The sequence below is a fragment of the Mixophyes fleayi genome, chromosome 11, assembly GCF_038048845.1.
Source record: "Mixophyes fleayi isolate aMixFle1 chromosome 11, aMixFle1.hap1, whole genome shotgun sequence".
NCBI classification, from domain to species: Eukaryota; Metazoa; Chordata; class Amphibia; order Anura; family Limnodynastidae; genus Mixophyes; species Mixophyes fleayi.
This window is the reverse complement of record NC_134412.1, coordinates 73,747,933-73,775,565: the sequence shown is the minus strand read 5'-3', so window position 1 is coordinate 73,775,565 and position 27,633 is coordinate 73,747,933. Positions and strand designations below refer to the sequence as shown.

Genomic DNA, 27,633 nt, shown 5'->3' with positions numbered 1-27,633 from the left:
TAACAAGTGTAGCCATCACTTCCTACCACTTTAAAACCACACCTTTCATTAGATTAACCTTTTCAGCATGTCCTTAATTTATGTCCTTACTGTAACCATGAAAGTGAGGAGACGTCTTTATTATATATGACACATTTGTGTGTTTGAAGATTTGTCTCACAATCGGCAAAGAGCGCCTAGGAATACTCTTCTCCACCGAAGCATATCTGGAAGACACATCCCAGTAAAAGTATAGGACCCAATCTCCTCCAGTTCTGGTGCAAAAATCAATTCCTTTTTGCGAAGTGGAAATGACCGTGTGTCCTCCACACAGCACGGAACAGCCTAAAAATGCGCCCTCTCCAAATTTTTAAATCTAGAACTTGTTTTTGCAGCAGTGCGGAGCGCCTACCCCATTCTTTGCACGTATTGTCCTCACTCTGCACAACTATTCCCATTTGCTATTGCAAACTTTTGACACACTTCTTGGTCCATAAACGTATGCATCGCTGGAAATGTAGGTGCCCTTGCACAATTCAAGGCAGACCGCACCTCCATAAATTTACATAAATGTGCGCTACATAAATGAGGACTTCACTAACAGTTATGCATTCTGTCATAGAGCGCTTTAATATTGAGTCATGTGACACAAGTGACGTCACTATTCATTATATGGATAGATTTTACTTACATTCATGTTACTTATATATTATTATAACTGAGGGATAAATTAAGCCGAGGAAAATTAAAAGCTGAGCTATATGTGTCCCTGGCTAAGGGGTTTAAGTGAGCAGGCAAAGTGAGTCTTGGGTATGCCTATTGTTGTGTCACGATCAGAGGCCACATTACAAATTTCCCTGGCTAATGGTTTTCTCCCTCTAGACTGCAGGAGAAGTTGCCTGCCCTCCTTCCCTCTTTTTAGAGGTCCTTTGCAAGTACTTTGGGTTCCAAAACCTGCTCGGGCGTGTTTTATTGGTACCCCTTGTGGGGCGGTTTTGGTTTGGGTGTGGAACTTTTTCACTGATGCTTGCTTGCATTCCGTTTGGTTCCCCATGTATTAATATCAAGAGGGTAAATGACCCTCACTGTGATATTAGGAGCATTGGTCCTAGCCAAACTGCTATCGTTTTCTCCTACACCATACAATATTATTAATTTAATAAACGCCTTTAATTTGAAAAAAAAATAATAATAAAAAACTGCCTTGTTTACGTCCAAGAAAAAAAAAAAAAAAAGTATTCACTGTATCTAACAAACTGAATTGCTGATCGAAACTAGAAAATTGATCTAGTCACAAAGATGCAGAAACCCTTCTATATGATGGAGGTTACGGTGTACGTAAACACCTGTGATCAGGAAGTAGCATTTTGTGTATCTTCACCTATGCTTCTATCAGTTTATGGCTCTCACTATTCAACTGGATTGTAAGCTCTTTGGTCAGGAACCTCATTGATACTCTAAATTTGACTTCCGATGTAACAAATTTGTTTGCCGTTTACATTATATACCAACAATAATAAAAAACTGTGCAAGTGGAATAATATCTCACACTCCAATATGTCATTTTCCCAAACTCCCCAGCAATTAGACAAGCCTTTAAAAATAAAACTTAATGTATGGACAGCTTTGTGTATCATGGCGGAATGTTCATAAGGAATATCTGCCAACGGCCATGTCCTATCCATTAAGAACAGACAGATAAGGAGACAGAGATTAGGCTTCTTGTGTCTGTATTTGTCTGAATGTTTGACTGCAGTTCCAGTTGGCAGGGACAGACAAAATTAATCTTTTTGTAAACATCTATTACTAGCCAAGCCTTGTACGCGTGGAAACTGGCTACCAACTAATACAGTCAAACCACCATATGACATTTTTTCCCCCACAGTCCTCTAATGCCACAGTTCCCCAATTTTACACCACAGAATATTCTCACATGCAGTATGTTGTAAGTATTGTACAGTAGTGTTTTCTTGTTTATTGCAACTGTTCAGTACAGCAGTTCATGTTTTAGTAATGCAAAAGATACAAAATACTATAAACAGAACTGGACTTGTTTGCAATAAATAAGATTTCTGTTCCCCATAGGGTAATTTTATTTGACTCTCTAGATGTTTTTTTTTTGTTTTTCATACAGTCTTTTTACATGGGGGGTTGACGAATTGTCTTAGTGAGTTACAAGCACAGGGAAAATTAAATATAAGAGAATGTTAAACACAATGCAAAGGACATTTATCTGCCATCTGTACTAATTCAAAAGAAATGATGAAATCCAACGGACCCTCAACCAGCCATGGCCCCATCTGCACTAAAAGTATACTTTGGTAATATCGAAAGTCGTATAATAATAGCCACTGCTTTTGTGGGCAGCTTTCAAGGAGAAGTGGTAGAGAAACAGTGAAAAGATTACACAATATACATCCAGCATAGAAATAAAACATCTGTTAATCCACACTAAGAGATAGGAGGGCAGAGTCATTAAGAAAGGTAAGGCAAAAAAAAAAGGAGTAAATTTGCTCCTGGACAAACCAAGTTACAATGCAAGGGGTGCAAATTAGTTTATTATTTTGCACGTAAGGAAAATACTGGCTGTTTTTTTATGTAGCAGACACATACTTAATAGCTTTATTTTTACACTGAAATTTAAAGTTGATCTAGGACAACTATAAATCTGTCCCCACATTTTATATTTACCTCCCCCCTCGAATGCAAAATGGTTTTGCCCAGGTGCAAAGTTACTCCCTTTTTATGCTTTTCTCTCCTTAATGACTCAGGCCCAGGGTGTGCAGTTAGCAGCCAGATGATACTTTAAACTATTTTATTGTCTTCATTTAATCCCCAGTCTTCCTTTCAACAGTTTGGTGGGGTTCATACAATAAGCAGCAGTGTGTCTTTTAAACTGACTCTGCTGCATCTCTCCTGCTCCAGTTAAATCCAAGGATTGTGGAGGGTGAGCGGTAGAACAGTCGCAGCTATAGTAAGTGCCCAAAACAACACATAAAGGGAGTCCAAGGTGAAGGACCAAAAGTGATATTCAAAGCTCACCTTGGAAAAGAAGTTGATGCTGTAAGTGATGGTGTGCATTGTAACAGGGTGACCTCGGATAAAAAACCCTCCGAAGTACACCTGACAGAGGTTGTGCTGTTTGGCATACAGACAAGCTAATTGGCCGATGTCATTGCTGATCATGTGCAGTAAGCTCTTCGCCATGTCTTCTTTGGAGAAATCTATGGAAGCATTGAGCATGGTCACATTTGTGGAGTTCAGAAAAAGGTACACAAATGCCTTTACCATTCACACATCTGTTCTTTGATACTTTGTAAAAAATAAATAAATACAATACAAAAGCACACAGTATACCACAATGAAACACTTCAATAATGTAACATAGGTGGTTGATAGAGACTATGTAATGTAAACAAATGAGTAAAAGAAGTATCACTGGTCCAAACAGAACATGCTACAGACTTATTTAGGAAGCACAGTGGCTATGGCGGTGTGCTTACATAGATCGCACCACCCAATGCATTAAAAACACACCAGAACCCCCCATTGGACAGTATAGACTGTTAGCTTATAGGAAAAAGAAAAGCTCTTAGTGAGGAAGCAGAAGTACACAAGAGAAAACCAGTTAAAAGATAAATACGCTGCTTCTCCCCTAACCCTGGGGTGGTCCCGGCCACACCACCTTCTACTTATCTCATCTCTCTATTTCTATTTTTCTCTTTTCTTTTTCTTGCTCCGTTTCTTTCTTAATATAACTTAAAAATTACCAGTCGTCATTTTTCCATATCTTGAATTAGAATCTGACTTCTGTTCTTTCCGGCAAACGGAGAGCTCTTCAACTAATGTGCTCTATGTGATATAAAATGTACTTGATTCTTACTGTATATATTACCTGACCGTCAATAAACATTTGTCACAAAAAAAACAAAAAGATAAATACGCACGTATGTAACACTTATAAAAGTAAATCCACATATCGTTGCACTCTTCTCTCTTGCGCTATTACTGCAGCAGTGCCCAGCTCACATAGGGAAACACTGATCATGACAACACTGGTGTAACAAACTAACAATGGGCCTGGTCACTGTGGCAAAGGAGATGGGGCGATTACAAGTTTGTGGTTTGTGTTCAACCCTGTCCACTCGCTAATGTGCGGTGGTGGATAATTGGGAAGTAGGGAGAAGCTTCAACGTAGCGTTGTTCTCAAACACCCAGAAACTGGGACTCTGCAGGGTTACTAGATTGCTTGTTACACACTAGGAAGGGAATATTTCTGCATGTTGTAGGCATATGCTCCTGTCTGCATAGAGGTCACAAGGCAGAGCTACATGAGTGCAGTCATCCACTCTCCAAATAAAGACTGTTCTATATAAAACAATCAATCATTCATTCAAATTGAATCAAACATACTTTAATAAAAAAAAACAACACACAAACATACAAAAAATAACAATACACATTGCACTTGAATAGATGGATCTATATATACCGGAACTTTCAATATGTTATTATTACACAGTCCTAACCAGTGCACTGATATTGAGATTTAAAGAAGAATTCCTCTATATATGAATTGGAAAACAAGCTCGTAGCTTAATAAGCACCATTCTGCTGTTGACTGATGTAGATGGAAATAGATCAATTAATTGTATGAAATCTCATAAAGCAATGTTATAGAAGCGTACACTGTTCCATCTGAATAAGTCAACACAAAATCATAAATGGTGGCATTTCAATGCAGTCCATGACAAAGAGCTAATCGGTCTGCTTCAAACAACACACTGCTCGTCCAAAATAAAGCCTACAATGATTCTCAAACGTATGGCACTTTCTGGTTATCAATCTGCAATATATTAGGAACACAGTTTTAGCAAGAAAAGAGTTTACCAGACCCACACTCAGACTTGCTTCTGTGCAGTACCTTTGTCTGCCGTGGCGGACTTGCCAAAGCTGCTTGCAATCAGGTTTCCGGTTAATCCCAAGATTTGGTAAGCGCCTCCATAGATGTCTTTCACCAGCATGTCAACGTTTGTGTGTTGTCCCTTAGCAGCCAGCTGTAGTAATTCATCAAACTTCTGTTGATATCAAACATGTTTATTTTAATGAGATGAAACGTTCAATCCACTTCTGGACTTACATTTACACAAAAATACTAACAAAAAATAAATATTCTTAACAATTACAGATTTTTCCTTTAAAATATTTTAGCCACTGCATTGTAACAACGAGTGGAAAACTTGGCTACCTACGGGCTGCATTACATAAACCAGTTCTCCTACTGTATTTCTTATTACCTACTAGAACTTTGACGGTAGGTTCCAAAAGGCACAAAGACTGTTTTTACACACAGCCATGACAGAAAGAAAGTACTTGTTTCATATCTGTTTTACAGATCAGGACACTAATAACAATCATCTAGTCCACGCTAAGTCATACAATTTAATAAATGTAATGTCACATGACAAATAATCCATAACAGATTTTCTTTTCTTATTATTCAACAAAAAATAAATCAACATGAAAAATATATATGTGAAGAAATACGTACACCTTACTACTACCCCCTGAAATGCTACCCCCTCTATATAAAAGCCTTGATATACACCATCTCTATTTAAAAACAGAAACTTCAGGATTGAGCATTCAGGTATGTGTTAACACCATGTCAAGGAAAAAAGACATAGGATATGAACTCTAAGAGGAGCAACAGTTCAGTCTCGAAACGGATATACATCCATTTCTAAACAAATTGTCCACCATTCTATATTCAGAAAAGATATTTTACAAGAAAACAGAAGACCGATCTTCACACGAGTGGTCGCCCCACAAAATGTACCCAAAGACCAGACCATACGATGGTGCAAGAAATGTTTCATCTTTAGGCCTGTTGATCCCTGGATGTAGCTTTTGTCCCCACCATCACATAAAGACTACGATGGGGTTGTTTAGACTTAATGCACAATTATATACTGTGTTTGGTGAAGACCAATACATAGCTCCTCACAACAAGAACCTAATAATAACAACCATCAATCATGGTGATGGAGGGATGATGATCTGGGATTGTTTTGCAGCCCCAGGACCTGGATGCCTTAAAATCATGGAGTCCACTACAAACTTGACACCAGATCTAGAGGAAACCATGAGGCCATATGTCTGACAACTAAAGCCTGGAATGAAAAATGCAACAGGAATATGATCCTCAAGGGATCAAGTATTGAGTATGGATGAGAGGTACCAATCTTGGGCACAACAGGGAGTGAAGAGCTATTGGTCATTTAGATTTGTTAATATCTTTATCTGTTAGTATAAGCATTATATAGTTTTATATTGGATTCAGTGAAGTACAGGCAACCAATGTAGGCACTGGCAGAGTGTGACAGCAGTGGAATGTTTGGCAAAGAAAATTAGTCTAGCTGCTGTATTCAAAGTGTATGGTGGGGGTGAAAATCTAGATAGGATAGTGGTTCCTAACTCCAGTCCTCAAGTCTCTCTAGCAGTCCAGATTTTAAGACTATCCATGTCTAATTCAAAATTAGGCACTAATTAAGTCACCTGTACTCAAGCACAAATATTCTTAAAACTTTTACTGTTGGAGGGATTGAAAACGGAAAGTTGAGAAACTCTGGGTATTGGGAAGACCAGTAATAAGGGAATCACAATAGTCAATGTGGGAGATTATAAGAGCGTAAATTAAAATTACTGCAGTATCATAAGATATGTGCATATTCTGGAAACGTTTCTTAGATGCATGTAGCAGTATTTGGGGACAGATTGATTGTGGGGAACAATCAATCTGTTTTGAGTAAAGGAAGACACCTACACAGAAAGCTTGAGGGGTAGGGTTTATTGGCGAGTTGTCAACAGATATACGATTATAAGTTAGGTAGCTTCTGTTGGCTGGTGGGAATATTATTAGCTTGTTTATTGAAAGGTTGAGCCTGAAGTGACGAGAGGATATCCAAGATCAAACAGCAGCATTTGTTAACAAGGACCAACATAGATGGTTTAAGATCCAGAGGGTAAGATAAATATGGGTGTCATTTGCATAGAGGAGAAACTGAAATTCCAAAAATGAACTTATTTTTTTTTGCAAGAGAAGAGGCTTAGATAGAAAAGAACAAAGGGCCTAGCACCATGATTTCTGGTACTCCAACCCTCCAATAAATACGAGGTGGATCCAGAGAAATGGTCACTGAAGGAACTGTATGATAAATAGGATGAGAACCAGGATAGGACAGGGTCATGAATGCAGCATTTGTATGAGAGTAACCAAGAGTGTCAAATGCAGCAGAAAGGTCAAGGAGAATTAGAAGCAAGAAACAGCCTTTAGATTTTGAAAGGTGATGGAATCATTGACCCCCTTAGTTAGTGCAGTCTCCGAGAAGTGTTGGGAAACCGGTCTTAAGTGGGTCCAACAGGTTGCACGAGGAAAGGAACCATGTAAGGAAAATGTCAACAAGCCTGAAGTAACCAGGAGGAGAATGGGAGGCGAGAGATTTTTTTTTTTTTTCAGAATAGGAGTAATTACTGCATGCTTGAATAATGATGGAAAGATATCAGTGCAAAAGGGGATATTACATATGTTAATTAAGGATGGGATGTGGTAGACTGGGAGGAAAAGGAAAGTAGAGACTTCGGGGTAAATTTATCAAGCTTTGGGTTTGAAGAAGTGGAGATGTTGCCTATAGCAATCATCAGATTCTAGCTGTCATTTATTTAGTACATTCTACAAAATGACAGCTAGAATCTGATTGGTTGCTATAAGCAACATCTCCACTTTTTCAAACCCACAGCTTGATAAATTTACCCCTTAATCTTCATTTGTGGGATCAGAAGAAGAGAATGTGCCAGGAAAAGAACAGAGCAGGTTGTTGCTAGGGTAAAAGGATACTATTTCATATCTTAAATTTGTCTTGCGAGATTAGATTCATAAACTTTTAGGACTTGGTGAGGAGTAGATGATTATGAATTATGCCATGATATGTACAAATACAAAGACTGTGTATGGGGACATATTTTCTTACATACAGAAGACTTTCTGCCAATAATCCCATTAAAGGATACTACAGCCACTTATAGCAACCTTAAAAATGCCTGATAAACAGAACCATAGCTTGCACCAAACATATCTGCATTTGCTGTGTAGGAAACATCTTAATTTCTGTCAAGGTGTGGGGACATTTACATATTTAGGCTTAGTAGTACTTCAGTTTCTCCCCCAATGTCAAATCATGCAGAAACACAAACTGCCAGCAACTAATTGCTCAATAGACCAAATCTTAGCTGCAACCCTTTGCTATGGCTGACCTTTGTTTTTGTTAGCAAAGCTCCAAGCCCCCAAAATGTACCACCTCCTATAGAGCTTCCTCCAATCCGTTCAAACTTGTCCTCTGTTTCTACCTGCCAAAGAAAAGATATTTCACATTATATTTGTTGATTAGATGAATGGGATTTTTATCACACATTGGATGTCTGTCAAGAAGGTCACATGGCTTTTACGGATACTGTGCAATCTACAGGAATGAGACTGCTATGATCACAGATATGATTAAATCATCTGCCATTTATAGGGGCACTTCTCACTGGGTGAAGGAGCACACTGCTATTTACACTCTGAAACACACTTGCACGTTGTACCACCTCTTAAATGTACATCTTGGGGCTCATTCTGTACTTTCAGTGGTATCCTTTTTGCACACGTAAGAGAGACAGTTCCGATGTCCTCTCACTCTTATTATGCATTTAATTAAAAAATTAATCATGCATAATATTGTGAGAAAACCAGAAAAAAATATACTTTAATGAATGGGGTGGTGATACTGTAGTTAGGCAGTTGGTGTTTGATGTGACGTTTGCATAGTGTCCTGAAGCCTCCGGACTACAGTCACACCAGGCAAAAGCAGTATCACTTTCATTACACTTACTACTTCTGTATTATAGGAAATGCATACCACTGATTTAGGCAACAAGGACTTCCAGTAAAATATTTAGGGAAATTGGAAACAGAATTGGTACCTTAATTTAAAAGCACTGTGGTCATGTGACTTTATATAATATTCACATAAAGGCCCATGTACACAAGCGCTAATCATTTGTCTGTTAAACGCCACATTTTCCCTTGGTAGAGTAGCACTAACTTAACACAGGAATCCGTGATGGTCAATATAAACATGTTTTTAAAGAAGAGGATCAAGAACAGCCAAACACTGTGCATGTTATCTAATTACTGCATCAATTTGTTCCTAAAAACACAAGTACACGGACCATATATTGCTTCATAGATATGAGCTAGAAGGTCACCACAGCATAATATTTATAGTATAAAGCGGTTATATCTTTGTGCCATCGGTATGGTTACAGCAACCAGCACAAACAGGAGAAAGTAACAAGTCACTAATACTGTTGCCAAACTTCAACGCCCATGAACATCTTTTCCAGCCACTCATGAGTAAGTCACAAGAGCATACATGCCAACTTTTAAAATTTCTCTCCCGGATCTCACAGTCATGTGACATGGGTTAGAAGGAGGGCGCCGTGACATTGTCGTGTCACCATAGCCCCGCCCCCACTATTAAAAGCCGAAATTCACGGCATTGAACGGAGGGGGCGGAGCTTACTGACAATTAAGCCCCACCCCTCCCTTTACTGCCCTGAATTTCGGCAAATGCGGGAGCTTTGCCTACTGTTCTGGGAGTCCGTGACTCCCTGAAATTCAGGAGCCTCCCGGGTATTCCGGGAGAGTAGGCAAGAGATGCAACTTTTGGCTGCGGTTTGTGGGAAGGTTAGTTAAGCAGCAGCTGGACAATTAAAACTTGCAAAACTCTGATTTAGAGAATAGACAACACAATTTACAATAATAAATTAAACACACACGCTTTACCTTAACTATGGATACCCCAGAACCTATGTTAACTAGTAAGTAGGGGAAAATGTTCGGGTGAGTGGTTTGAGATCGAAACTCTGGATCTGCATGCTTCACGTAGACAAACGCCTCATGAGGTATATTCTTTAGTACAAAATTACAGCCCTTTATAAGACAGGTCATTTCATCCTCTTTGTCCACTCTAGAACAAACCAACAGAAGAGATTAGAGCCCATTACATTAGACATGAACAATAAATCTGCAGATTTCTAAGGAAATAAACACAGTAAACAAAGTTTAAACAACAAATAGTATGTGGGGTTTACTTTTGGACAACCCTCCACAGCTTTCTGTCCTCCCAACTGATGCACATTACTTAATCTTTTTCACTCCAGTTGGTGTTTTTACCCAATGCCTTTATATAACGTGCTTAGAGTCTGTGACATGACATTGTGATATGACACAAACCTGCTCTGCACCATCAGTCAAAATACACTTACAGTCATACGTGAAAACAGATCATATTAGTTGAAGGAAGAAAAGTCTGTATTATTACATAACCAAGAAGCAAGTAATGTATATAAGCAATCAAAGCAACAAAGCAATGTACAAAACAGGATGTGGCTGATGGGTGGAGGCTACAGAGGTGAAATATACTTTGCGTCTGTTAAAAAAAACCAAGTTATTAGCTGCCAGTTGTATCACATATATTTAGGAAACACAGTCTACATTGCTTGTAGCAAATGAAAAGAAAATATTCCAGCCCCCACCCCCCATTACACTGTTAGCCCAGGAGAGCTTCTATTACTCTGATGATAATCATGCTTAACAGCCTGTTTAGCATTCTAATCAACTCGGCTAGCATGCTAAACTGTACGTCCCCTTGTATGCCTTGTTCCAAGTCAGCTCACTACACCTCTGAGCTGGGGGCTGGTAGGGTAGAGCTGCATACTGAGCATGCTCTGTATAGGAAGGGAGAGGAGATCTGCAATATCTGCACTAAAACAAAAAATAAGGACCCGTCACTTTAAATGGCCACTAAAAACTGGACATAATAAATGGATCGAGTATGAAAAACCTTTAGTAACACTCATAATATCTGGAAAATATGAATTACATAAATTCAGGTAAACGTGGATCTGCCCTTGTAGTTTAAAGTGCTTTATAAACACGGTCACTGAATATTGTTTTCTAGTCTGATATAGGAGCAAGAGAACATTTAATAAATATACATAGCACAGTACGAATTCAGATTTCTTGATTGGACATAAAAACAAAGTGACAACATTGCTACCTATCAGAAACCAGCAAAATTATAGTAGCATAGAGCTGACGGGTAAGTATTTCAGCTTAACATGTTGAACTCCAACCAAAACTAAATGTTAAGCTGCATACTCAATTCATTTTTAAATAAATCCTTTCAGCACGCTACAGAATCTTTAAGGCATATATGTGACCCCCAAAACAAGGGCGATACATCAGGTTGGATAAGAACAGCATGATCAACACACCCTGCAACAGGCGCTTGGTCATTCTACTTGTCTCATATAAATGTGCTCCATCTGTATATGGTCCACCCCTGGCTGACAGTTGCTGAGTGATAACATTTTCATTAACTAGGAGACTGAAAATCGTACATAATCATACACAGGAACATTGCCGATGGTTTCATAGCAGGATTTTGTCCCATAACAACCTGTTAGTCACAGTCTAGGAACTGAGGGATGTGCCTTGTGAATTAAATGGCAATAAATACACCACTACACTTTGACTTTCTTCTGAACCTTTGTTAAAAAAAACCAAAAAAAAAAAACAGTATATCTACAGTTAACATAGGAAAAAAGAGTTTAGCAAGTATTAAAGAAATGCAAGTCACTGTACAATGTTTAGAGCAGATGTGTTAATACATGTATAATCTTCTGTAAATAACATCTAGATGAAAGTGATATCATCACTTAAGTATTCATTAGGAGCACCTGTCTAATATACAGAATACACATAACACTTACTGTATATTATAAAGGACAAGAGAGGTGTCCTTGGAGTTCTGTGTATGTACTAGAACACTCCGCATGTAGAATTGTACTTTATATTTCTATAAATCACTGTATTATTTGTTGACTTCTATTATCCGAGTAATTGACACTAGAGGGAAGATTATCTTATATATAATACACAAGTGATGCTAATATATCTATAAACTGGAAGATGTAAGTGGATGGAATTTGATAGTTTTATATTGAAGGCAGTAGGAGAAGTGGCGGCGTGGCATATCACCATGTACACCCTACATCCACCACTTTAAAAAAATGGGGGGGGGGGGTTGGACAGAAATCAAAAAGGAAAAGAGAGGCACATAATGGTTCCAAGTACTTTTATTATGACTGTGACCCAAGCCCACCACAGCCTAACCAATCAAAAACCATTATGAACTAAGCAACTCCCATAGAGGTTCGGTAAGATCCAATAGAGGAATCACACACACTGGATATATCACAGTCAACCCACTGTAGTGAAGTCGTTGGGCCATGTGTCCCAGAACTCCTTGGCGACGTCTAATATCCTTATTATTTACAGTAGGGGAAACATTATATATCTTGTATAACCAGATAAAATTTAAGATCACAGACAATATGGGTAATGTACTCATAGACTTCATTCACAGATTAACATATACTGCTAGATTAAGTGCTAACAGTGACTCAAAAAACTTCAACAAAAATAAAGAAGTATAGAATAATGACACAAGGCAAATGTGATTTAAAGCCCGTCTAAAAATGTAGGTGAAAGACATAGTTTAAGATACATAAAATATTTATTTCTATGTAGCTGTAGACAAAGCAATTTTTCATTTTGCTATTAAAAGAATATTTTTCACCTACACATCATTGGATTGACTAAACAAATATGAATGATAACAAAGCCTCTCTGTTCACTAGCAACTAGTGCTGATTTGATAGGCTACATTCTCATAAATACTGATTCAGACCACAAAATATCTGACTCCGCTGTGTCTAGTAAATGTGGACTTTATGTTAAAGCTCTCAGACTAGACTTCCTTTTGTGGTTTACAAACTAAAAACATTTAATTTACAGAAAAGTGTAAGTATATGACCTTTATATACCTCTAAACACTTCAGTCCTCGGCAGTGTGTCAGGGGGCATGCCCATGTCAAGATAGAGGCGTGGCCATGTCATGATGGGGTTGTGGCCACGCCCACAGAGGGCTGCCTAGTGCTGTAGACCATTACAAATCTCCCTTCCGCTCCAAACACTGCAGCACCTTGAGTGTTGCACCCGTTCAACGCTGCCGAGAACGGAAGATACCTCCCAAAGTTCCCAACCAGCGGCCAGAGCCCTAAAATCGGGACTGTCCCACCAAAATCGGTACAGTTGGGAGGTATGCCTTTGTTTAGTGTTTAGATGCCGTGAACAATCTCATGCTCTTTGGTCTACTCACTCGTTTGTCCTGTTTTAATAGGTACTCTTACCCTTTGCAAACAATTAGATTGAACACAAAATTATAAAACCTATATATGTTCAACTCTCTTAACTTATAAAACGTTTAAAACAAGAACTTTACTCTTATATACTTGTTATTGATGCAGAATGTTTATCTTTAGGAATTGAGGAATTGTATGGCCACATTGGAGAGAAAATGAGCAACATGATCATTTGAGCCCAAAACATAGGAAAAGTGAAATCCTTATGATGCATTAAAGCTATACTCTCCCGGAATGTTCATGAGACTCCCAAAATTCGGGTAGTTCTTCCGGACTCCCGGGAGAGCAGGCAAGTATCCCACATATTGCTATTTGATTGCCACAATTATGCGATTCCCTTTGGCCCCGCCCCCCCACGGCAAAATTACATTTCTGTCGCCGAAGTGGGGCCAAAATGATGCGATTGACCGCGCCCCGCCCCCTCCCGCCCCCTGCCCGGGATCTCCCGGAATTCAATGTTAAATGGTTGGCAAAGATGATTAAAGCAAATACAATCTTAGAAATCCTCTTACTCATATGTTTACTGGGTATCTCCATTATGGGTAAGAGTAAAGATAAATATTTTATGGGAGATCTTCATCACCTAATATATTTTACACTTTAATGTTTCCAACTAAACTCACTTTAATCCCAGTTTCTTTTCAAGGAGGTCTTTGAATTTATAAGCTCCCCCACCAGTCGCCTTGATGACCTTTGTCTCCGTATTCACTAGATGATCTTTTATAAAGTCCAGACAAGTTTCTATATAAGTGTTTTCAAATTTAATGAAATGAAGCCGGGCTGTGATCTCTTCCTGTTCAGATATTTCATATAACAATTCATGGTCAGCGTCCTAAAAAGAAGCAAAAATATAATGTATTTACCTTACTATACAGTAATTTATTACTACAGAGAAACACAGAGTTGGTGGATTTGTCACATAATACACATTTACTTTTTCTGTAATCAGTTTCTCTAAGCGATACAGCTCAAGGAAAGCGCTCATTGAATGAACGCTCATGAAGCTACTGTCTGTCACTCTGACAGAAGAGCTCAGGGAAGAGAGAATGCTGGATGTTATGAGCCTGTTACTGTCTCATTAGTTTCCTGTGTGAGTGTAGTGCAGGAGTGGAAATAGAGCTCAGATAGAAGTAATGCTGGAACGCCCTACTCCGCCCAATCAGAACCGCACCACAGCCTCCACTGATACACCCTCACTACTGTCCCGATCTCCACCCTGAGGCACACTTGCCCCCCTTGCTATCTTGGCTGTGCAATTGTCCCATTATATTGTCAGCTCTCTCATGAGCAGGGCCCTCCCACCCCTTTTTTCAAGTCTGCATTTATTTTATCTCCCTTGTACGTTTCATGTATCCTATATTCACCACTGACATGTGGTGCCCTGTAAATAAACATAATAATACTGGGCCACCAAGCAATGGGACTTATATCTCCACACTGGCCCACCAGGGTGCTGTATGTGTACTTGTACCATTTGAGTTTTGTTTTGGGGTATGTTTATTTCTCAGTGTGTGTTTTTGTTGTTGTTTTTATCATTATTAAAAAGTGTGTATTATAAGGATTAACCTACCTCCCTAAAGTAAATTATTACAGATTATATAAGTCACTTCTAATATCCTTATTTACAGTAACAGGTACATTATCCCATAGATGAAGTCATAAGACAAGTGATAAGAAATCACGCCAGTTACATTATATTTGGTTACAGTCAAGCTAGATTTCAATGAATGGATACCACACACAAGACGCTCTCTTCATGTGAAAGTAAAGTCACAGGTTAAGATTGCTTTTGAACAGTAACGGGTAAAGGTATCAAGCTGAGAGCTTTCCGGCGAGTTTGAAAAACCAATCATATTCTAGCTGTCATTTATTTAGTACATTCTACAAAATGACAGCTATAATCTGATTGGTTGCTATAGGCAACATCTCCACTTTTCAAACTCGCCGGAAAACTCTCAGCTTGATACATTTACCCCTAAATGTTATTTCCATACAATATTAATAAAGTATTTAAGCACATTGCATGTTAAAATATTGTCAAGCGTGATTTCCAATTGCAGCTCTAGCTTGTATACACGTTACAGGGTTCATAACAGCATTTGAAAGCAAGGCATAAACAAAATTAAATCATAAAATAAATTATTACCCAGGGAATACCCTATAAATGCTAAGGAGAGAAGTGAGAGGGGAGGATATAGCTGACATTTTTCTTAAACATTTCAAATAACCAACTCAAGGCCATTAAATTTGTGTTTGTCACAAAGTATTTTTCATCCCTGGTACAAATGTTACCTAGAACTATACACACACACACAAGAAAATAAAAACTTACCTTTCCTGTGTGATCGAATGATCGGACTTTGGCTACTTTATGCTGAACAGTAGAATAATAAGCCAACTTTGTTAGGGACCCACCTGGTGGGGAAAAGTGGACATAAATAAAATTAAATGACACCACTAGGCATACACCTGCAGTATGACAAGCAGAGTATATACAATTAGTGCTGTGAGAATACAAACCAAGCTCTAAACACCACTTAAATAGAGCGTAAAATAGACGTCAACAGTTAACAGCGATGACATCACAAGAACTTAGTTGGGTCTATGCAAAGATAGAAACACTGGTCTGGTGAGCTGGTAAATCTCTATTCCCACTGGCCCTGGGCTGTTAACAAGATATGGGCTCCGATTCTACACATCACTTTCCTGCATTATAATCCATATTTTATTATACTGCCATAGAGGCCAGGCCTGGCCAAAGTTCTCCAAACGTCAAGAAGCAGCAAATTTGTAACAATAAATAGCAGTTTACAATAAATATTTTACATAGATTATTAACTAGTGCGACTATGCAGAATGCATCCACTGCTCATCATACGAACATAGCAGATGATATTTAAAGGCTACCGCCACTTACATAGGATTTTGTCTATTATTGGTTAAATCTGCAATTCCTATTGTACGTGTAAGCATTCGCCATACACACATGCTCTATTAGAGTGTATATAGCACTTAGCTGTACTGTAGTTCCTACAATCTTCAGTGTGCTGGAAAATCAGAAGCACAAACAGACTTTACAATCGTGTTCAAGTCTGATGATATCGGCAATATGACGTGACGGAGAGAGCATACCAAAGAGATTCATACCTCCCAACTGACCAGTATTAGACAGGACAGCCCCGATTCAACATTTGTCCTGATACCAGGGAAATTGGGAGATATGTCTATGCTCACCAATAAATAGTACTTGTAAATGTCATATTATATTAGCTACCATCTAAAATGGGGTGAAGGGAGGGATCGTCTACGTTGCACATAACAAAAAAGATATCATCAATATATCTCCTCTAGTTATTTATACAGCCTGCAATTTTATATATCCTCCAAAGATCTATCACAAACACACAACTAGAGAGACATTTGTTATAAAGACCTATTTTAATTTCTAGAACCAATGGATTATTTTTCTTTTAACCTAGCCCTGTGCCACCAATTAATTGGTGAAAACAAACAGAAATTACAATCCTTGAAAAAATGCAAAATTCAAAATAAATCACTTAAAACTTTACTCCCAGGTGGGATGAAAAATCCCCCTAATCGGGGTGTCGCTCACAGGTGACTCGAGGTCTGCTCAGTGCAGTGGTTATTCTTAGTGTTCCATGATTGGTCTCACGGCTCCAGCTGAATACATGTGATGTGTGATGCTGAGGAGGGGGTATGATCGCACAGATGAATAAGAAGCCAGAGTCAGGTATTGTGGCTTCTTATTGGTCCTCCTGCTCACACCCTCCTCTGCAACTATTATAAAGCAGTGAACAGAAATAAATCCAGGGTGCTGAGGAGAAGGAAAAGCACGGATATTGCCATGACTATTACTAATGAAATTATATGCAATGTCCAGAAATAAATCGACCCATGTAATTAAAAAACAAATGTCAACACATACGGGGCTCTTACCCACAGTGCACGACACCCAGCCTGGGGGATCCGGAGGCGGCCCAATAGCTAAATGCCCACAGAGGGTGGGAGAGCCAAGGAACACATTGTTTTTAACAATGTAAATCCGAGATTACACTTTTATCCCAAAAAGTAGTTTATAAAATATTAATATTATAAATATTAATTATGTTTGCCCCAAGCGTTTCTGTTCCATTTGTTCCTACAGCAGGTATATGCAGCTACGAAAACATATTCCCACAAAACGAAAAACACAGTATGCAATGAAATCTCTTTCTCCAGACCATATCGCCATAATGTTCACATCTTAATTATACACTGTTGAGAAGATTGCCTATCTGGACGACAATGTAACTGCAGAACACCACGCTTGAGTGCAACAGAGAACACATGGACATAAAGAGTAATTTGCTGCTTGAGTAAAAAGTCACGTGCAAACTGGCATAGTGATCATAAATCTCTGTACATGAAGTACAAATACTCCAACTGCAGCAAAGTGAAAATAGACATGAATGAGAGTTAAAACCACTCCACACACAGCAAATACTATTTTTTACCAGGATTGGTATAACATTTGAGCTATCTTGTAGGATAGGGGATGGGAGCCAGGGGTACCAATAGAACTTCTCCAGCACGTGGTGGGCGAGGGGGCTGAAATGACACTGGGAAGGGGCCTTGGAAGTCTCCAGGTCTCAGTTATTCCAGAGGGCGCACAGAAGGGTTAGTATGTAGTATTCCCGGAACTTGTCCGCTAATGGGTAGATCAGATCGTCTATGGACATTTAAAAGTCTAGTCGCCTGAACCATTCCTTAATGGATGGTGGCGTTGAGGACCTCCAGTGGGCAAATACTATTTTTAACCATTATTTTCTCATCAGAAAATAAAAACAAAAATTGGACATTTAACTACTCTACAATAAGAGAGTGATATAGCCACAGGCGCAATATAAGTTCCATAAGGATGACAGTCTCTCAATATGCAGAAGTAGAGCAACTGTTCAAGGAACCACCTACCTTCTACCTGTAAAGAGCTGAGGGGAAAACAAAACACTGTTGTAAAGTGTCCATTTCAACAGACCAGTAAACTTCAAACTTTAAATCCAGATTTGAAACATTAGGGTTAACTAGTATTCTACATATTGCACCTCTTAAAAAGCAGGGTGCAAAATGTTAACTAGCATCCCAAATGGGAGGTCAATTATTTTCATTTGTTATGCAATACAACTGTGTGGCTCCCTAAATTGCCCAGACAAAGAGACCACGTAGGTGCAGTCAGTTTCATAGGAAGAAAGGGTGTAAGGAAGATAGTGAGAGATGGAGGGATATGATGCAGTGACGCAATGCTCTGTTTGGAAGGATAAACAAACGCAGAGATGATCCAGACACTATTGAAAACTTCATTACAGTGCTGTATTTTTAGTCCTACCTCTATATTGGGTTGGGCAGAACTTGGGTCTGGTGAGTGCAAGTGGATCACAGAGCACAGAGGCCGGCAAAAGGCAAGGAGAGGCACAGGTAACTCAAAGACTGACAGATTCAGACTGTCACCCCAGGACGGAAGGTAAGTTGTTGTCATAAATATCTGGAGAGGGGATACAGTTTTCACCCTTGTATTTGGATTAGGCTGATCAAGTGCATTCAGGCATTCATGTCTTGCAACCGATTTCTGAGCCGTGTACCTATAGCGTTGTTAGTGTGCTGTGGGACACTGTGCGAGTCAATTAGTATGCAGTACAGTGGTCGGCATTGCTGCCTTACAGCGGTGGTGTCAATTCCCAACCAGCTCCCTACCTATGTGGAGTTTGTATGTTCTCCTCATATTTTCCTGAGTTTCCTTCAAAAACATACTAGTGGGTTAACTGGCTCCTGATTAAAAGTGTGTGTGTGTGTGTGTGCTTGCATTCATATGCTTGTGGATACATTGACCCACCAACACTGTGGGCACTTGAGTCTTAGTGGGGACAAAATTTGAGGTCTTCACAAAGCTTTTTAAGGCTAATCAGTGCTGGGGACCTTGCTGATATGCTCAGCATACAAATCTGGTATGTCCTCACGAGTCACATTTGTCGGAACAAAAGTGTGTGTGTGTGTGTGTGTGTGTGTGTGTGTCCCCGATGGGGAGGGGAGAAGGTGTGTGTGCCTCCCACCACTATAGGCCAGTATTCCATCCAAATGTATAGCAGGAGCAGGAAACGGAAGTGACTGCATCCTGCGGCGCTTCGTACACCAAGCGGGTAAAGACACAGTTGAATCCGTCTGCTGCTGAAGATAAAGTGGGGACGCTGAAGCATGACAGAGCCCATCGGTAGCTCCGACTATAGCCCGGAGAGCAGTGGAGACGAGTATGCCCCTGACACTTCAGAGGAGAGCGGTTCAGACACCAGCGGTGATGTCCTGTTGCCCACCAGCGCAGCAGTGCGCAGGTACCCAGAGATGAGTTCTATGTACGATCATTCTCGGCCCTTTGCTAGACGTGTTTTAAACACGGAGGGTCGAAGAGACGATGCGGTGTCTGTCCAAACGCTGTCCAGAAACAGTGATGGCTCCAGGGCGTATAACAAAAAGCAGAACTGCCTGTACTGTGAGAAGCCCTCTTAAATATTGCCCAGCACATGGAGCATGTTCACCGCAATGAGAATTAAGTAGCCGGGGCCCTGAAATTCCCCAAGCACTCGAAAGAAAGTTGCATGCACTTGTCACATCTTCGCAAAAGGGGCAACTTTGCACACAACGCTGAGGCACGCTATATGAGGCGAGATGGAACAAGTTGATCTCATCGGCTGCCTTGAAAACTCTTAAGGAATCCAAGTGGAACATGCCTCAGCTCTTACTTTTCACGGAAGATGTGAAAAAGATGCCCTTGTACCTTGATAAGAAGCAGCAAGCCTACCGAAGTGGGCTATCCACCGAGCCTACGGTTAACCACTGGGCACTACTTGAAAAAGTCACCCTGACACAGGTGATCTTGTTCAATCGAAGAAGGGAAGGGGACGTTTAAAAAATGTTGCCGACTACCTTCTCCTCAAGAGATACCTCGGATCTCCACGAAGGTGTGTCTCTAGCGCTTTTCGAGGTTGAGAGGAAGCTCTGCCGGCACTTCACTCGCATTGAAACCAGAGGAAAATGAGGGAGAAAAGTCCCCACCCTGCTGGCACCAGGCATGCAAGCTGCAGTGGAACTTCTCGCAGAAAAGCGTGACAAATATGGAGTGGATAAAAAAAGTCTACATGTTCACCAGACCAGCTGCCTTGTCACACTTCAGAGGCTCCGATTGCATACGACTGTTTGCCCGAGAGTGTGGGGACAAGCATCCCCACACGCTGTCTTCCACGAAGCTTCGAAAGCACATTGCCACTCTCTCGAAGGCCCTCTACCTAAACGACACAGAACTGGATCAGTTGGCAGACTTCCTTGGGCACGACATCAGAGTGCACCGGCAGTATTACTACCTCCCAGAAGGTACCCTCCAACTCGCCAAGATCAGCAAACTGTTAATGACTCTCGAGAGTGGCAGACTGGCCGAATTCAAAGGCAATAATGTGGACGAGATGTACATTGTTCCGGATGGTAAGTGGAAAATCTGGTGTCTGATGTATGCTTTTGACTTTTACCTCGGTCATTTACATATCGGTTTCTTTTCAGAACCGGTCAAGCTACAGAGCGACATGTCGGATGATGAGCAATCTCCTGTGAGGGACAAGTGGCCAAGCATTTAGTCGACACTTCCACGTCAGAAGAGAGGCGGTGTATGGACCTGGCAACACAGGACCAGTGAACAGCCATGGCTTCCACAGGTAGGTGTAGCACACAGTTTTGCTAGGCAGAAGAACTTTGCCTTCTCTGTATTTTGCGGAGCCATAATGGACCACTCTATTTCCTTTCAGGTTGCAAAGAAATGCAGAGGAATTCCTGGGACAGAGAGGAGTCCAGGCTGTGGAGAAACACCTGATGAGGTTTATACAGACATGCCGGGTGCCCAGAAAGCGAGACTGTGTTGCGTGCTTCATGGCTGAACCATCCATACTCAAAGATCGGAACTGGTCGGGGGGTGAAATTCTACATAAAGAACCACATAACAGCTTTAAGGAGGGATTAAACTTGTTGAAATGATGCAAAGTAGTTGAACAGGACTGTAGCCTACATGGCTAGGTATCGGTGTAAGCGGCATGCGGATGTCCTCAGGTGGCCAGAATACACAAAACTTTCCCTACCATTGTTATTATTTGTTAATTTATGTATGCGGGAATGGGGATGTCCTTAGACAGTCAAAATAAATGTCACTTTCCCCATCTTGCAGCCCGTGTAAGTACTTTATGTAAAGTCAAAGTGTAAATCTCATGTGGTAACTCTGGTGACAAACCGCTCCTACACATACCCCTGTGATTGTTCTGTCGACAGGGCATTGGGAAAGGGGTGTCCCTATACGCCATGTTCCAGACAAGGGTCCTCACGATGCAATAAAAACAAGTTTGTGTATTTAGACTGAATGCTTCAATGGGGCAGGGACCGTCATGAAAGACAAAAATTAGTTTCACAGTGCTGCATAATATGATGGCGCTTTACAAATAAATGATAATAAGTTATGCTCTGTGTAAACCTAGCTAAATAGAAGCAATGTAATGTAGAGGTATTTAAGTTACAGTGTTCCCATTGTTCTGGATTTGACAGCGCTGTTGGCAGAGTTTAAGGCCAAGTAGTGAGAGAGGTGCATGAATGTGACCTGTTGCTAGAATACATTGATTAAATAGGCTGCAATACCCGAAAGAGTATCTTAGTAGCATTGAATGTACATAACAAAGTTAAGACTCTTGTCAGTTGAGCTCACTGGCCCAATACCTGGTAATTCATCGACCAATCCACAGTGCTTATCTACAAGCCTATCACTTACACTTTGTTTACTCACACAACAAGCTCCTTCCTAACAGAGAAGCTACTATAGATGGATGAGAGCATGTATAAACACTTACATAAACGCCTTATATATTTGCTATTCCACAAATATTAATAATCACTTAAATTCACAGCTTCACTCCTCCTTTATAATAAACCTGCAACCATCAGTGCTACAGCTCTTGTTCAGTTACAATTCCATTAAAATGAGTTTGTAGTGCACTTCTATAGCTCCACTCAGCAAGCAAACCTCTCATACATTTAGTTAGACGCTTATTATAGACTGAATTAATACTCAACTTCTGTGACCCCAAAACAACCATCAATCTCAATCAGCATCCAATGGGAATCGATCAGGACTAGCATAAACTCCAGCCAACCAGTGGCAAGGATCTGACAGTGTGCGCATATTTAAAAGATATTTAATCCTTATAATGGCGCTACCAAATAATTATATTATTAAAAACATTCTAAACTGTAGCATCAAATTAGGGGATTGTTAAACCATACAAATACACAAGAGAAAACATATTCTTGATCTGTACATAATATATACATAAATAGCAACACAATTATACTAAAAATTTGCTTATTAAGATTCATAAAAATATTTATATATATATATATATATATAACACAAATTCTTCATTTCTAAAGGGATACATCTGTATATCTACTAATAAATAAAGTCAATAAGTAATTACCAGAATATGGCATGTATACTGCATGGAATACATGACGGCCATTATAAACTCTGCAAAAGCATTCTGCAAAACATGGCAATCCTGGGCTATATATAACATTATGTGCTTAGCTTTGACTCCTGTATTTAGTTTTTATTTTGCTACTTGATGGTTTTTTCATCTTTCTCCACCCCCTGGGCTTCACACTTCTCTCTTCTCTCCCCTATAAATTCTTTATAAAAACTCTTGGTTGACATTGTCCCCCCAGCTATGCTGGAGATGGAGCATTTTGAATGTCTCTGCCATATTTGCTTATATTTACTGATTCGAATAATATTTAACCTTGTCTCTGGTACCATTGTCTTGCACCTATCATCATCATCACTGTTTATTTATATAGCGCCACTAATTCCGCAGCGCTGTACAGAGAACTCACTCACATCAGTCCCTGCCCCATTGGGGCTTACAGTCTAAATTCCCTAACATACACAGACACACACACACCTATATTATTGATTGTTCAACCTTAAGATAATAACGTTTAGAAAAAAATAAAATCAAGAATTATATTGTATCAACAATGTTCATTGGCCAAATAACATTAATAAACATATTCCTGGATAATTTCCACCGGTGTAAAACAGACCTTCAGTGATTAAGGACTCTCAATGGAAATCGCAATGACTGTAGCACAGTTAAGTGTCTGTGTATAGTGCACAATCGTACTTAATTCTGCTCCTTCAGCAGTAATGTGTCCGCAGTTATAATGTAAAATAATTCAATCAAGCACTTCTAGAGTGTAATATAGCTTGATCTTGCTTGAGATATGTTATAATATTCAATATAAATCAGTTGCACATTGATATGTATGCAAACAGGTAGAGATCAGAGTGCTAAACTGAAAGAACACAAAAAAAAAATCTACTGTCATCATTTCTCATCAAATAGCTTTCCGGACGTTCATTAGGGCCCGATTCATTAAGGAAAGTAGGGCAAGAACATGAGGAGGTTTTCTTCTGGACAAACCCATGTCACAATACAAGGGGTGCAAATTAGTTTATTATTTTGCACATAAGTTAAATACTGGCTGTTTTGTCATATAGCACACAAATATTTGATAGCTTTATTTTTACACTGAAATTTAAGGTTCATCTAGGACATGCCCAATCCAACTATAAATCTGCCATCGTATTTCAAATTGGCCTCCAACTCCAATGCAACATGGTTTTTCCACAGTGCAAAGTTACTCATTTTTTTTGCTTTACTCCCCTTAATGATTCAGGCCCAATAGGTCGCTCACATGATGCTCTGTATCATCGGTTTCATTCACTACCAAGTACCTACCCTCATACGCTAACTGAACAAGTGCCATTTCCCATATTCGGCTAAGGGGTCTATTTATGACCCTTCACATTTTGTCCCCGTTGTCATTTGTTATCACCAGATAAGAGCCTGTCCTGGTGAGAAGTCTATAGTAATGTGATTGGAATCAAAGTTTCTTTACTTACAGGTTCTGACCTGACCTATGCACTGCGCACGTAAGCTGCGCCTGCTCAGACAACAATTAGTGATAGGATGGAGGGGAGCAGCATGCAGTCTGTCGGGGAGAAGTCAGAGGATACCTCTGCTGCGATGCTCTCCCCCATCATTCACATGGTGTTAGCTACCAGGGTCATCCTCCGAAAAGCTTAGCTTGATAAATTGGTCCATACTGCAGTCCCCACTGAGAATAAGGGGGACTTTGATATTATGTGATAGTTAGCCTAACTGAGGAAAGGTCTCGGACATCTCCTGCATTAAACTTTTGTTAAATAGCCAATATATGAAAATATGCCTAAAAAGCTGTTCCCCATGGTTTAGGGCTTGATAAATAGGCCCCTAAATCTCTTTTCTGCCAGTGAATCCAAAATGTATCAGATCATAAAGTCCAGCTGAACTAAAAGTATCTATTTCTTTTCAAGAACAAATGTAACATTCCTTCAGGCAATACTCTACTATACTTAGTGGTTTCCCTTAAACACAGGCCACATATAATGGAAAAATGCATCAAGAAGTGTTGCATTTATTATAGAGAAGAAAACAGATACATTGATTTAGTCCAACTGGAATGCTTATCCTTTAAAGGTGTGCTGGACACCATCATCATCACCAATTATTTATATAGCGCCACGGATTCCGCTGCACTGTACAGAGAATTCATTCATATCAGTCCCTGCCCCATTGGGGGGAGAGAGAGAGAGACTAGGGTCAAATTTTGATAGTAGCCAATTAACCTACTAGTATGTTTTTGGCGTGTGGGAGGAAACCGGAGCACCCGGAGGAAACCCACGCAAACACAGGGAGAACATACAAACTCCACACAGATAAGGCCATGGTCTGGAATTGAACTCATGACCCCAGCACTGTGAGGCAGAAGTGCTAACCACTTAGCCACCATGCTGCCAACCATCAGTGGAGATTATCCAGGAATAAGTTTATTAATGTTATTAGGCCAATGAACACTGATATAATATAATCCATGTGGGTTTTTATTATTGGTAACGGCATAGATATAATCATTTATAAATGAAGAATTTGTGTTTATTTTACATGCGATACATAGTACATTGCTAGGATAATTTTATCAATTTTAATAAAAAAGAAATAACTATTATAATTGTGCTACTATTTATGTGTACACTTTATGCACATCAACCATTTGTTTGTTTTTAGTGCATGTAGTCAGTCAGCTCACTGTGACGCCAAGTGTCTGCATCCATCCAATTTAGTCAACTATGTGGCAGGACAACTGCAAAAAGATCTGGTTGCTCGGTAATCAACCCGAACATCCACAGTAGCAGATGCACGGACAGCTTTACTCTTAAATAGAAAAAAAGCTTTGTTCTAAAATTTTTACTTTAAAACTTAAGTCAATAATTTTTCAGAAAATACTGGACACTAGGTGGCACTGTTCAATTACTGCCTATGATAACTATTACTTAGCATAGCACAGAATGACAGCTCTAAGTCACATTAAATGCAAACATAAGAAGAAGTAAACTTAACCGTAACCATTTATGCATAGAAAAGTAAGGAAATATAAGCTCTACTATGAAGTTGGGAATGTTCCTTTTAACCTACTAAAAAAAGATTAATGTCGCTGCCAGATGGAAAACTGTGGTGTGTTCCAGTTTTTGCTGACACAAACTAGTGAAGTTGCAATAGATCCAGCAGGAAAAATGATTACACAGAAGCTATTACTGTGAACTACACTTTTAAGACATACATAAAGGTCATGTCAGTCTGATATCGGGAGGTTGCATTTACCAACAGTTTGCATCTATATAAAGGACAAAACAAGTGTGGCAAATAAAATTTAGCAGGCACCTCGTATAACTCAATCTAAATAAAGACCACTCGATTTAGAAAGATTAGCTGAAGCTACCTGCTTCTCAAACTGCACTATTAGATTAGAGTCTGATCCTTCTCAGTAATGGACTTACAAGGTGAAATTATATAGGCCTGATGTACAAGGGCATTTATATCTGGAGCAGTAATCTCTACAAAATGCAATATTGGTTTGTATATAGGCAAATGTATTATTACAATGTTGCATCCAGTTTTAGATAATAGCGTACAGAATAATGTAACAACATTTATTATATGATGCATCTAGTTCTGTTTACCTAAATATAAAGGTCATATTGATAGTCAATTTCAATAAGCTGTATTTGACAGTTTTTATTTTTATTAGTTGATAGCATAAGTGAACAAATACACATGTAATTTTTTTTAAACCGGTAACTCAGGGTTTGTATAACAAGCACACAAAAACTGGAGGTTATAAGAAGTTACCATGTTAACATCACACATCTGAGCCAAGACCTGTATGCCAGTGTAGAAATGACCAATGAAACACCATCTGAATTTATTACAGTACACTGGACAATTTCCAAAGGTATCTGCCTACTGCAGAATGTCAATGCAGTATTTTCCACATTCCAGACAGCATCCATATAAATTGATTTACAATATTTAATTAACGCCTGTAGGCATTTCAGACATGCATGGTGTAAAGCAAAAGCTCATTACAACTTACAAGTACAGTGGAAGACATAAGGTCGTAATGTTCAATACTATTACTCACTGCAACTCTTCCATATGTCACATAACAAATGGTTATCAAATTAGCAGCTGTTTATTTCCCTTAAACATTAGGCTTTATATAATACAAATCTGTGGAAACTGTTATAGCAGGTTGTTTACTTTCTACTTCACGTCCCTCAGGGTATCTGACACGGCATCATGGGAGTTGAAGTTCCACTTCCATATTACATTCATTACTATAGAGTTCAACTCGAGTCCATTTAAACTACAACTTCCAGAAGTCATCGCGGCCGTGATGGCTCCAGGGAGATGTAGTTCCAAGTCTTGAGCTAGCGCCTGATGTAGCAGCACAGTGCGAGCCGCGAATAACTACAGTTCCCAGCAGGCTGTTCGACGCCAAGCAGTAGAGTGTTCAGCAGCTAACTTGCCACAACTGCCTGGCTGAGGGCATTTGCTGGTCCCCAGTACAGGGTTTTATCGTCACTAATTACCTAATGTCACACCACTTACCTATATCAATGGCAAATCGCTTCGCGTTCTCCAAATTCCGGAATATTTCGTCTGGTGGAAGGGTGATGCTTTTGTCCATGCTGGCTCCACTCTTACCTTTGCCTCCACTTGCCGCCATGTTGGATGTCCCGCTGAGCTGTGCGCATACATTTGAATA

The 27,633-nt window shown here is 39.6% G+C and overlaps 1 protein-coding gene across 1 annotated transcript in view; it reads right to left on the bottom strand.

Annotated features, from left to right (window-relative positions):
* The window catches only part of PANK4 (pantothenate kinase 4 (inactive)), a 58,878-nt gene extending 31,245 nt beyond the window's left edge, over window positions 1-27,633 (bottom strand). Inside the window, exons 1-7 of the mRNA XM_075191707.1 lie at window positions 27,477-27,633; window positions 15,683-15,765; window positions 13,974-14,182; window positions 9,866-10,049; window positions 8,293-8,385; window positions 4,904-5,057; window positions 3,022-3,203 (exon numbers count right to left, since the gene is read on the bottom strand). Coding sequence (XP_075047808.1) covers window positions 3,022-3,203; window positions 4,904-5,057; window positions 8,293-8,385; window positions 9,866-10,049; window positions 13,974-14,182; window positions 15,683-15,765; window positions 27,477-27,594 — 1,023 coding nt within the window. The 5' untranslated portion in view covers window positions 27,595-27,633. The remainder of the gene's footprint in view (window positions 1-3,021; window positions 3,204-4,903; window positions 5,058-8,292; window positions 8,386-9,865; window positions 10,050-13,973; window positions 14,183-15,682; window positions 15,766-27,476) is intronic.